Source organism: Saccopteryx leptura, chromosome 2, assembly GCF_036850995.1.
Source record: "Saccopteryx leptura isolate mSacLep1 chromosome 2, mSacLep1_pri_phased_curated, whole genome shotgun sequence".
Classification (NCBI taxonomy): Eukaryota; Metazoa; Chordata; class Mammalia; order Chiroptera; family Emballonuridae; genus Saccopteryx; species Saccopteryx leptura.
In genome coordinates, this window is record NC_089504.1 from 336,638,021 (window position 1) to 336,650,526 (window position 12,506).

The 12,506-nt window shown below is 49.4% G+C and overlaps 1 protein-coding gene across 1 annotated transcript in view; it reads left to right on the forward strand.

The window, feature by feature from the left end:
* The first annotated feature begins 6,248 nt into the window (after positions 1–6,248).
* NOS2 (nitric oxide synthase 2) overlaps positions 6,249–12,506 on the forward strand; it is a 32,988-nt gene continuing 26,730 nt past the window's right edge. The window contains exons 1-4 of the mRNA XM_066367393.1: positions 6,249–6,355; positions 8,854–8,938; positions 9,712–9,834; positions 11,203–11,351. Coding sequence (XP_066223490.1) covers positions 6,249–6,355; positions 8,854–8,938; positions 9,712–9,834; positions 11,203–11,351 — 464 coding nt within the window. The remainder of the gene's footprint in view (positions 6,356–8,853; positions 8,939–9,711; positions 9,835–11,202; positions 11,352–12,506) is intronic.

Genomic DNA, 12,506 nt, shown 5'->3' on the forward strand with positions numbered 1-12,506 from the left:
TGACCTTAGGATCATGTTGATGATCCTGAGCTCAAGCTGGCAAGTCTGCACTCCAGCCAGCAACCTTGGGATTTCAAACCAGGGACCTCAGTGTCCTGGATCGATGCTCTATCCATTGTGCCACCACCAGTCAGGCTTTTTTGGTTTTTTTAAAAGATGATTTATCACAACTATTGAGAATTGAGTGTACTTTTTTCACAAATAATAATTTCCTTCCCAAATGATAAAAAAGGTTGTATCAACAACTGCAAAATCTTAAAAGAAAGGCAGCTAATATCCTGAATGCTTTCCCCAATAACAGGTTATGACAGTTACTATTTATAGCTGCTAGGAAAGGTCTTGCAGGCCCAGGCAAAAACACCCATGTTTCAGTGACCTGCGGGCACCTCCCCACCTTGCCTTGGGCCAACTAGTGATGACCCTTGCTCGAGTCGAATGGGCTGGCAGGTTCTGTAAAGGAAGCCCACAAGGTATGAACTGTGTCCTTGTTGAGCTAAGGTCTGGTGCTTTCCCTTTAGATTGTTATTATGTAGCTGTGTAGAATTAAAATCTGTGTCCATAGTATCCCCAAAGCCAGTCCCCAAACAGGAACAGAGGTTGGGAAGCATTACTGAAGTGTCTGTTCATGACTTACGTTAGCGCTTTTATTGTGTGTGTGTGTGACAAAGACAGAGGGTCAGAGAGAAAGACAAATAGGGACAGACAGACAGGAAAGGAGAGAAATGAGAAGCATCAATTCTTCATTGCAGCACCTTAGTTGTTCATTGATTGCTTTCTCATATGTGCCTTGACCGAGAGGCTACAGCAGACTGAGTGACCCCTTATTCGAGCCAGTGACCTTGGGCTCAAGCTGGTGAGCCTTGCTCAAACCAGATGAGCCCACGCTCAAGCTGGCAACCTCGGGGTCTTGAACCTGGGTCCTCCGCATCCCAGTCTGACACTCTATCCACTGTTCCTTCGCCTGGTCACACAAGTCTTACGTTAGCTTTTGTGTGATTCTTTAGTAAGCCAACCCTATTGAGGAGGTTCAGTTCTGTAAACTCTTTGCAAACCTTCTGTCACCATCTCCCACCCCTTCCTCAGCCCCATGGTGGAGAACGTCTGAGTTTAAATCCTGAGAAGTTACCTGGTTTTCAAAGACACAGAGATGGATTGTTTCTGGCAGTCTCTGTTCAAAGCTAAATCACAGTTGGTGAAGGAACCAGACATCAACAACAATGTGGAGAAAACCATCCGGGCTCCCTCCAGGTAAGCTTTCCCTATGACCTCCATCTTCTGCTCGTCTCTTCTCTGCTTTCATTCCCCTCCCCTGCGCCACCAACTCACAATTTCTCTCTCTGATCCCAGCTTCTCACTGGACATCTGATCTCACTAGTTGCTTCTTGGATGTCTCTGCTGGAATTTTATTCGGCCACCATTTATTGTGCACCTTATTGTGCCTGAAATTATGTGAAAAAGGAACATGGCACAGTCCTGACCCTCAAAGAGCTTAGAATCTCCGAGGGAAGAACATGAGAAGGGAATGTGAAATTCCTAACTTGAGAATGGGAGGAAGTCCAGTCCAGTGGTTAGAACTGGGGCAGCATCCTGGCCAACAGCTGTTCTGACTCGCCAGTGCGCACACTTCACCAGTTGTTAGATATTTTGAATATCAACCTCATGAAGAGTACCGGGATGTTAGACAAACTGTATCCAAACCCTGTGAAGTGCCACACTGTCCCTCACCAGCTCTGTGACCTGGGGCTGTCCCTCATCAGCTCTGTGACCTGGGGCAAGTTAACCTCTCTGAGCCTCAGATGTCCTCACATGCAGTATGGGGACACCAATGGCACCCACCTCATAGCATGTTGAACATGAAATGAGAGTGTGCAGGTAAACCACTCAGCAGTTTCCCCATACATGACAGGCACTCCATAAACATGAAGGTTTTATTTTATTTTATTTTATTTTCATTTTTCTGAAGCTGGAAACGGAGAGAGACAGTCAGACAGACTCCCGCATGCGCCCGACCGGGATCCACCCGGCACGCCCACCATGAAGGTTTTATTATAGTTTCCTGAGCACGCACTCTACACCAGGGCTCTGCAGGGCGCTTCACATGCATGGCATCTCAGCTGATATCTGTAGCAGCTCTGTGAGGTACAAGTGGTTGTCTTATTTTACAAAAGAAGAAATAGAAACACCCTGGAATTTGAACACACACACACACACACACACACACGCATGCACGCATACACGTACACCCCGTGTGCCTGAAGCAGAAGCAAGCTTGAGGTAGAACCAACCAAGAGAATGTCACCCAACCAGTCAATGGACAGGCTTCCACAGCATGCTAGAAAAGTTCATCCAGCGTGCCATAAACTCGAGACTGAGGCTTTCTCAAGTGAAAGACAAGTCAATTTGCAATATCATGAAAGCATAAATTAAATCAAAGCCCCGCGGTCCACACAGGACAGCCTCAGCCCCCGAGAAGCCTTTGCCATGGGCAGGGCGCCCTCTGGAGGTGGACAGTATGGCAACCCTGAGCATACCTGACAGATGACAGAAAAGCAGTAGGGTTAAGAGTTTGGGCTTGGGGATAAGCAGGTGGTTTTGCCACTTAATAAGCTTGTGACCTTTGGTGAGTCCCCTAGCCTCTGAACCTCAGTTTCCTCATCTGTGAGAAGGGGGCAGTAGTGCTTATTTTCTGGGGTGGTGTTAAGAATTAAATGAATTTTCACATATAAACAACTTAGCACCATGAATAGCAGAGAGTAAGAGCTCAATAAATGGTATGTGTTACCACTGTCATTATTGTTATTGCTGTTGGCAGCTAGGTGATGTTGAGCAACATTAAACAGAGACCTCTCTAATCTAATAGCTTCACAGAAGTGAGCAGGCTCGGGGTAGACTTGGAAGAGTGGATAGAATGTGGGGAAATCAAGAGACATAACAAAGACATTCCAGGAAGGGGGACAGGGTGGGCAAAGACTGTAAGCATGACTGTGCTTGGGCCAGGAGTGGGAGTTGGGATAGGAAAAGTGAGGCCAGGGCATGGAGGACTTGAATGGACAGCAGGGGATTTGGACTTGCTTTGCTGGGCAGCAGAAAACCATTGTAGATTCTTGAGCAAGACAGTCCAGGTATGGTGTGTGGGTTGAGTTAGAGGAGAGAATGCTTGAAACCAGGCAGTCTGGGCTATTGTGGCTGAGGTGGCCAAGAGATTGAAGGATGAGATCGTAGGGTTGGACAGCCTCTGATGTCTTCCTTGCTTTTCAGACTCAAACACTGTAGACTGTCAGAGGCTTTATCACTTCTCGCAGGATCTAGGGAGGACCTGAACCCCAGGAATCTGCTTTGACTCTTCTCTGTCACCAAGTCACACACTCCTTCCTTCTTTCTCTTTACCTTATGGCTGGCTGGCCTCCCCAACTGCAGCCCCCCACCAGCTCTGACCTCCCTCCCTCCAGCTGACTTGTAGCAAGCCATACTCTTGCTCTGGCGTCTGCAGTGGCTACCTATCGCCTGTCATCACACTGAGGCTTGACTGCAGAGTTCTATGTGATCACCCTTCCCAAAGAATCCATCCCACCTGGTCAGTCCAGCTTTCCTCAGTTTCCTAGTGCCTGTTTGTCACAGATTCTTCCTTCAACTCATCCAGACCCAACTCATTTTCTATCTTTTGAGATCCTCCCCTATCCCCTATAGTGTGGCCTACAGCTTTTAGCCCTGAATCTCACACCTCTTAATAGCACTGATTTTTTTTTTTTGTATTTTTCCGAAGATGGAAACGGGGAGAGACAGTCAGACAGACTCCCGCATGCACCCGACCGGTATCCACCCAGCATGCCCACCAGGGGGCGTCGCTCTGCCCACCAGGGGGCGATGTTCTGCCCCTCCGAGGCATCGCTCTGTTGTGACCAGAGCCACTCTAGCGCCTGGGGCAGAGGCCAAGGAACCATCCCCAGCGCCCGGGCCATCTTTGCTCCAATGGAGCCTCGCTGAGGGAGGGGAAGAGAGAGACAGAGAGGAAGGAGAGGGGTACGGGTGGAGAAGCAGATGGGCGCTTCTCCTGTGTGCCCTGGCCGGGAATGAACCCAGGACCCCTTGCACGCCAGGCTGATGCTCTACCACTGAGCAAACCGGCCAGGGTGACAATTATTCTTGAGTTGTGTTTTGGACCATTCTGGAGACCTGAGCTCAGACCCTGGGTGGGACCCTGAGATGTAGCTTGACTTGGAACAAACCAGTTGATGTGACCTATCTTTTTAAGCTCGGGTAGACTGGTGGACATGCTCAAATCAGATATTGGAGGTGATGGAGAGAAAATATCATACATTAATTTATTTACCTATCCCAATAATACATGAAGAAGGAACTTCTGTTATCCTCCTACTGTGGCAATGAGAACACTGAAGCCTAGAAAGTTTAGTGATAATTTTAAGATCTCACAGCAAATATGACAGAGCCAGAGGTCAGAGTTGGCTGGGGTCAAAGTGGCTAGTACCCACTAATTGGGCTGCCACACTTTTGTTGCTGGGCATGTTCCAGGCCAGTAACAATTATTTGTGAGGGCTACTGACCTTGCACTGTGCTGGGGGGGGGGGGTGGTCATGGAGATGTCAATGAAGCCCTTCTGTTTATTAACTAAAAAGTAAATTGAGCCACTTATTAATTGTATATACAGCAACTAAAAATAACAGATAATGTTTGTAAAGTCCTTATTACTGAGGCTTAGAGGAGGGAGACTTGCCAAAGATCACAGGGCTATTAAGTGTCAGTAACGAGACAGAAATTCTTATCATCCTTATTTTACAAGGTTGAATGACTTACTCAAGGTCAGTATCTGGCAAGTGGTGGAACTGAGGTTTGAACCAAGTTCAAACTCATAACCGCTACTGTATGTGAATTCTCTTTGGGGGTCTACTATGTGCTGGGCTAGGAAAGGGGACAGAGACAAAACCCAGTTCCTGCTGTCAGGAAAGGATGGGGGAAATGGTACCTTTCTCAGTGGTTTGGGAGAGTGCATGCAGAATGGAAGGTTAGAGAGCTCTCCAAGTTGGTGAGGTGTGTGGGTGGGACAGAGAGGTAGGTGGTTACAGGAGAATAGGAGGGCACTAGGAGCTCTCCTGAGTTAGGCCCAGCTGGACCTACAGTTGGGGGGGAGGCATGTTCCTGGAAGAGGAAGCAGCAGTGCAAAGGGGATTTTATACTGAGAGCATGGGAACCGATGAATATATTTTGATTTTAGAAAATCATTTTCAAATCCATTCCAGTATAAACCTACCCAGAACCTATTATATATGACTAATGAGTCTGTATTTTATGTAAACAAATGATTAGGTATGTTTGTGTGTGTGTATTTAGGGACAAAGGCAAATGTTGGGAACATCTAGGTCTAGGTGAAGATATATCAGTATATATGATTTGGAACAAAGCTGAGCTGGGATGCAGTTGGCCCAGAATAAATGTGTGCCTTCTTTCATTCCATCTTATTTGGGGTTGGAATTAAACACACTGGAATATGTCTAGGGCATCTCTGTGTCTGAAGGGGGGGGCTGCTGCCCTGTCTCTCTCTGGACCCCAGGAGTGACCATGCTTCCAGGGCAGGAGCAGGGTGCAGCTGGGGCAGTCAGGAGGTCCTGTGGACTTCCAGATTGCAAGGACCAGGAGCCTGGGAGGGACCTGAGGGGGCTCCTGGTCTAATTGCCAGTCCCTTGTGTCACCCCAGCCATGCTCTTTCTTTGCGTTCCTTCCTGGAACCACACTGTATATGCAGAAAAGAAAGAACACTTCCCAGGGCAGCACTGTGAAGGGAGAGAGCTTGGGCATGGCCCTGAGTCTGCTGTGTGGCCTTGTGCAAGATCCTTAACCTCTCTGCCCCGCTCCTCCCCAGTAAAGTGGGTATAACAAGTGCCTTCTTGACTGGATTTAGTAAGGGGTAACTGAAATAATAGAGTGAAGTTTGCTTTGTAAACTGTGAAGCACTACAATACAAGGCTGGCCGTATTTGCTCCGGGGTTATAGCCCAAAGAAAGTCCAGTGGCTTCCAAAAGGTGGACTTCCCTGCGGACTCCCGCTGTGGGTCACTGGGTATGCGGGACTCAGGAAGACACCCTGGCCCGGGGCCGCGCGCGGGGTTACGTCCGAATCTTGGCCGCTTTTCCTGCTTGCTCCTCCCTGGGGCGGGGCTGAGGGGTCGGGCGGCTATAAAGTGGCGGGTGCAGAACGGAGAGTGGCGCCCTGGGAGCTGCTCCTTGGCGGGTATCATGCGCGAGAGCCTGGGTGCGGCGTGCGAGGCAGCTCGGCCCCGGCTCTGCGGGCTCCTGCGCAGGATCCTGCGGCCGCAGCGCGCCTGCGGCTCCGGCCGAGCCAGGTACTGCCGCCGGGCTGGGCCGGGTCGCCCTGGAAGGGAGGCGGGCGGCTCCGCGCGCGGGGACCGGGCTCCAACTCCACGTGGCCCTGACCCTCTCTGAGCCTCGGTGTTCCGTGAAAATATGAAGGTTAGAATAGCCATTCTAGGATTCCGATGATGATTTACTTAAAATGTTTTCCTCGGTTAAAAGGTTGCATTTCAATAGCCACAAAGACCCGGAGAAGCCCGTGAGCTGCTTCTGTGAGGGCTGGAGTAGGAATTGTGGAAGTTCTAGCACTTGGGAGCTTTCTAGATTTTTTAGCACTGGGGCTGCTACACTCCTAGGACAGATATAAGAAAGCAAAAACGTTCTTGTTTTATAAGTAAGATCCGTTCTCCAGAGCTCCTCCCTGACCCCACGTTTGTTGTATGGAGAAGTGGGCGGGTGGGGAGGAGTGGGAACTGGAACAGAATCAGGACTCCCGGTCAGCCCCCAAACAAGCCACACACTGCAGCTCTGACCTCCCGTCCCTGGTCCTAGGTCTACGCAGGCACTACACTCTGGCATTCTTTGGATGGCAAATCCTTAAGGGTCCTCCGTTCCCATGAAGGACCAAGCAGGGCCAACCAAGCACGCTGTGGGTTTAGTCAAATTGCATGGAGTGTCTGAGTAGACAATGCAATCATTAGTCAATAAGTATCCAGAGTCTTAATATGCTCATCTGGTTTCTGGTCACCCCATCTCCCAACAGCTAGCTTTAAGAAATCTGCTAGCCTGACCAGGCGGTGACATAGTGCATAGAGTGTCGGACTGGGATGAAGATATCCAGGTTCAAAACCCTGAGGTCCTGGGCTTGAGTGAGGCTCACCAGTTTGAGCACCGGTCACTGGCTTGAGTGTGGGATCACAGACACGACCCCATGGTTTCTAGCATGAGCCTGAATGTTGCTGGCTTGAAGCCCAGGTTGCTGGCTTGAGCAAGGGGTCACTAGCTCTGCTGGAGCCTTCCAGTCAAGGCACATATGGGAATTCAGTCAATGAACAACTAAGGAGCCATAACGAAGAATGTATGCTTCTCATCTCTTTCCCTTCCTGTCTGTCTGTCCTTATCTGTCCCTCTCTCTGCCTCTGTCACACACACAAACAAAAAAGAAATCTGCTAAATGATGGAGGAAGGGAACAGGGCATACTTTAGTTTATTCATTTTCAAATTTAAAAATTTCCCCTACTTATGAAAGGAATTTGTGGTCGCTATAAAACGTTCGAAAATTCAGAGAAGTATTGTATAAAGAAAAATTCAAATTGCTCAAGCTCTCATCACTTAATGCTGGGACGGGTGTCTACACTGTTAACACTTGCTAGTGTTTTTCTATGCTTTTACACACTCATGCACACACACACAGTATCAGGCCATGTACATAGTTTAGGACATTGTTTATAACAGTGGAGAAACTGGGCCCAACCTAATATTACTTTTTTCAATAATACCAGCAATACATGCTCATTTGTCATATTCCAACATCACAGATAAATATAAAGTAGAAAGTGAGAGACTCTGTAATACTGTCTAACCCCTCCCCCTTTGATGTGCACACCCCAGAAAATACTGCAAAGAACACAGAACACAACAAGCTTTCCAACTAAAGTGCCCTGTAATGTAATCCCCCAAGGCAGGGCATGTGTGGGGTGTGGCTCTCGGAGGGCTCAGGAGTAAGCCGCGACGAGTCCCCTGTCTTCTGTTCCCTGTAGCATTTGCCAGGAGAGCGAACCTGAAATCCCAAACCAGAACCAATGGTTTCTGACTATTAGGGCTTTCTCCAAAGGACAGGCTAAGTTTTTGATATCTGTTCTTTCAAAATAAATGTGATCAATAGGTTTATATTCCAGAAATACTTACTGAGATATTTATGGATGACAGGACATCTCAGACTTGCTTTAGACTGATGGGGAGGGCTGGAAGAGTGGGTTGACAATTGTTGATCGGGTTGAATCTGGGAGAAGGACTTGTGGGGGTTTCTTACCCGATTATCTCCACTGTGTACGTTCAACATTTTCCATAATAAGAATTTAGAATAAATAAACTAAGACAAATCAAATGTTTTAATTAAAAGAGCTTAAGTCCTTCAAAATGAGGGGGGGGGGCAGTGCTGCCGGCCTGGGAGAAGCCATCCTCTGCCCGTCCACGTTTGTATTCGGCTTTAGAGGGTGCATCACCCCACAGCTCCTGGGGGCCGTCCTTTGGCTAGCTCCCTTCATGGCTTTTGGGCTTTGTAGAGGGAAGGAAAGAGAAGAGGAGGAGGGCGGGTGGTGATGGCGAGGAGATTGGGTCTGACTGACCTCTTCCCCTGCCACATACACACATCCTCCGTGGCTGGAAACCTTAAGCAATTCACTCCCGCTCTCTGGACCTCGTTCCCCCTCATCCATCAAATGACAGGCTGGCAGAAGGGACTCCGAGACCCCTCTCTGCCCTCAGGGTCCCCCTCACTCCGTCTCATGATAGTCGTTTCCTTTCCCAGTCCAGCGACACAGGATGACCCCAAGTGTCACAGCCTCGGCAAGCACCGGAATGAGTCCCCCCAGGCCTTCACGGGGACAGTTAAGGTCAGTGAGTCACATGGGTGTGGGAAGCCCCTTCCTCTCTTGCCCAGATAGATACAGGCTGAGCAGCCTGGTGGAAGCTGGGATCCGGGCAGTGAGTGGAGACCCAGGGGACACAGGTGGGGACGAGGAAGGGCTTTGGGAGAGCAGGGTAATCCAGAGTGATCAAGAGTGGTGGTCCCCACGGTGCACTGGCGCCTGGATGACTTGCTGGTGTGAGCCAGCAGGCATGGGGAGAAGTGACCACTCATTTACCCAGGAGCAGGACACCCCTAAATAATCTGGATTCTGCAGCTGAGCCTTTGGCCCCAGCCCACTGGTTCCTCAGCATTCCAGAGAGGCGGGCAGAGAGATGGGGAGGGGGACCTGGGAGAGAAGATGGTTTTTATTTTCTTAAGTGCCTCTGTGGAAGGCAGCGGTACACTCCTCCTCATCCTGACTCTGTTCTCCGCGGTATTGGCTGTGACAGTGGTCTCCTTTGCATCTAACCTTAGTCTCTCCTGTTGCAATCCCTCTGAGGGAGCACTTGGCAGGGTCTTGGGTGAGGAGAGAAGCCTGGCCAGCGGCCCAGGCACCTGGAGCTCTTAGCAGGCACTGGCCCAGGTGGCTGGGCTGCCGGGAAGGGAGGAGGGACATGGACTGACACCCTGACCTGTGTACCCACCCAAGTTCCGCATGCCACCCAAAGCCAGAGCAGGGCCCAGGGACCAGGGGGAGACCCATGGGATTCTGGAGTTGGGGGTTTTTGGAAATCCCTGTTTTCTTCCCTCTCTTAGAAGTCTCCAGAATCCTTGATCAAGCCGGATATGCCCCCATCGGCCTGCCCACGGCATGTGAGGATCAAGAACTGGGGCAGTGGGATGACTTTCCAAGACACGCTTCATCACAAGGCCAAGGGGGTGAGACACCTGGGGCTTCAGGGAGAAGCATCTTGTCCCAAGTCCATGAAGCCATCATGGCTCTTAGAGGATTAAACAGATGTCCTCCTGGGCAAGCAAATAGTCATCTGCTTGAGTAGAGGGAGCTGGGAACCGAGACTTGAGTTCCTCATACATAACTAGGAAGTAGATGATGCCAATTCCCTGTGAACCCCCCTCATGGATAATGGCTAATTCAGAGGTAACATAAATGCTTACAGGAACAAGTTAATTTTTTTCTTGAGAAACACAGATTTTAGCATAGTATCAGGGAAAATTTTTTCTTTTTTTTTTCTAGCAATAGAGACAGAGAGAGGGACAGGTAGGGACAGACAGACAGGAAGGGAGAGAGATGAGAAGCATTAGTTCTTTGTTGCGGCATCTTAGTTGTTCGTTGTTCTTAGCTTTCTCATATGTACCTTGACTGGGGGATGCCAGCAAGCTGGTGACCCCTTGCTCAAGCCAGCGACCTTGGGCTTCAAGCCAGTGACTTGGAGTCATGTCTATGATCCAACACTCAAGCTGGCGACCTCAGGATTTCGAACCTGGATCCTCTGTGTCCCAGGCTGATGCTCTATCCACTGTGCCACCGGCTCAGGGATAATTTTCTAACAGACCTGCCCTGAGCTGAACTGAATTATATCAAAAGGTAGTGAGGTCTCTGTCATTAGAAGAATTCAAAGGCTATTTAATAGGGATATTAGAGAGGAGTTCAATCATCCAGTGAGTAGTTGTACTAAGTGTCCTGTAAGGCTCCTTCCTATATGCTGTGTTTCTCATTCTAACTTTAGATTGCTTTCTATCTGATGCATCTAAGTGGGAAAGAATTGAACATTTCAAAACCATGAAAGCCGAATGATTTCCCGCCCCTCCCAGACATTACCACCACAGTTAACACTGGGGTGTACTTCCTTCCAGTACTTTTTCTGTGCCATCCTCTCACTTTGGGATTTACACCCTCTCATTTCAATTCATTTTGGCTGAATACCAACAGTGTGTTCCCAGGAGCCACATCAGCCTCTTTAAATGAGAAGGTAGTCGAGATATTCTCAGGGATAGAGCTGCTGACTTTGCTTTGGGTCTGGGGCCGGCTGGGAATAAGACCAAGAGGCTGAGCCCAGGCGAGGGGGAGCAACTCCAGCTCATGCCCACTGGGGTCCAACCAGTAGAAGATAAGATATCTAGGTGGGGAGAAAGCCTAGTGGGCCCCAAGGAGGAGGTACCCCAGAGGTGGAGAGAGGTGGTAGGGAGCTGGAGCAGCCAACGTGGAAGGAGATAGCCAGGAGCCCTACCCCTGGAGAGGGTGGCCATCGAAACTGCCCGCCTTACCACTCGCCTCTCTCTTTCCAGGATCTTGCTTGCAAGTCCAAATGTTGCTTGGGAGCCATCATGAACTCCAAAAGTTTGACCAGAGGACCCAGGGACAAGCCTACCTCCCCAGAAGAGCTTCTACCTCAAGCTATCGAATTTGTCAACCAGTATTACAGCTCCTTCAAAGAGTAAGGCTTGCTTCTGGCAGAGTTGCTGCCTCCGCCTTCCTGGGAGCTCTCCTGTCTCCAACCATTTCCCTCTGAGCCCAGGCCCCTTTCCTTCCCAGTTTCGCAGTGAGCCCAGGGCTAAAGCATAGTTTCCCCAGGGAAAAAGATCCCGGAGTAGGTTTTCATAATTTTAAGATGAAGAGGCAAAGCAATAATGGTTAGAAGTGTGGGTTGGGAGTGTAACTGCTTGAGTTTGAATCTCGGCTCCTCCAGGAACCAATTCTGCATCCTTGAGAAATCTGTTTACTTCAACTTCCTCATCTATAAAAGGGGGCGAGGGTGATGATACAGTCTTGTTCATAAGATTGTTGTGAAGATTAGATAAATTTAGAATAGTGTCCTGGCACAAAGCCACCGGGAGTATGAATCGATATGCACTCTTGTATTATAAATGTTTGAGATGGATAAGACCTTCAAGACCACCTCACCACGCCCTTCTCCTACAGGTGTGAACTAGGAAGGCCAGTGAAACATCTGAGGCCACTGGTCCCAGCTAGAATTCAGGCCACCCGACTTGGAGAAGGCAGGCTGTGCTCTGTACTCTATGAGGTTCTATATTCCCAGGTTTCACAAAAATATATGACTTTTAATTTAGGTCCCTTTAAAACTTTAAAATAAGAATGCACAAAGGGATTGTAAGACAGAATGTCCAAGGGCTTGGATTTGCTGTTTTATGGGCTGGGAGGGGTGTGTGGCTTTTATGGTACAGCCCCACACTGCACTTCACTGCATGAAGTGAGCCAGAGAAGTTCACCTGGGACCCCCATGGCAGAAAGAGTGGTCCCTGGAAATACCACATCCCCTCTCCTGTGACCCTGCCATGTCTGAGCTGGGAGGGACCTTGAGTCTCTGAAAGAGACACTTATCTCCCAGGGTTAGAGATCCACAACCCTGGCTATGCTGTAGAGTCACCTGGGAACCTTGCAAAATACTGACATCAGGTTCCCCAAAGCCAGGAGTGTCAGGAACCCAGGAAGTGGGAGGCCGCAGATATCCATGTTCTTTAAAAGCTCCTTACGCAGCCTGACCAGGCGGTGGCGCAGTGGATAGAGCATCGGACTGGGATGAGGACGACCTAGGTTCAAGACCCCGAGGTTGCCAGCTTGAGCGTGGGCT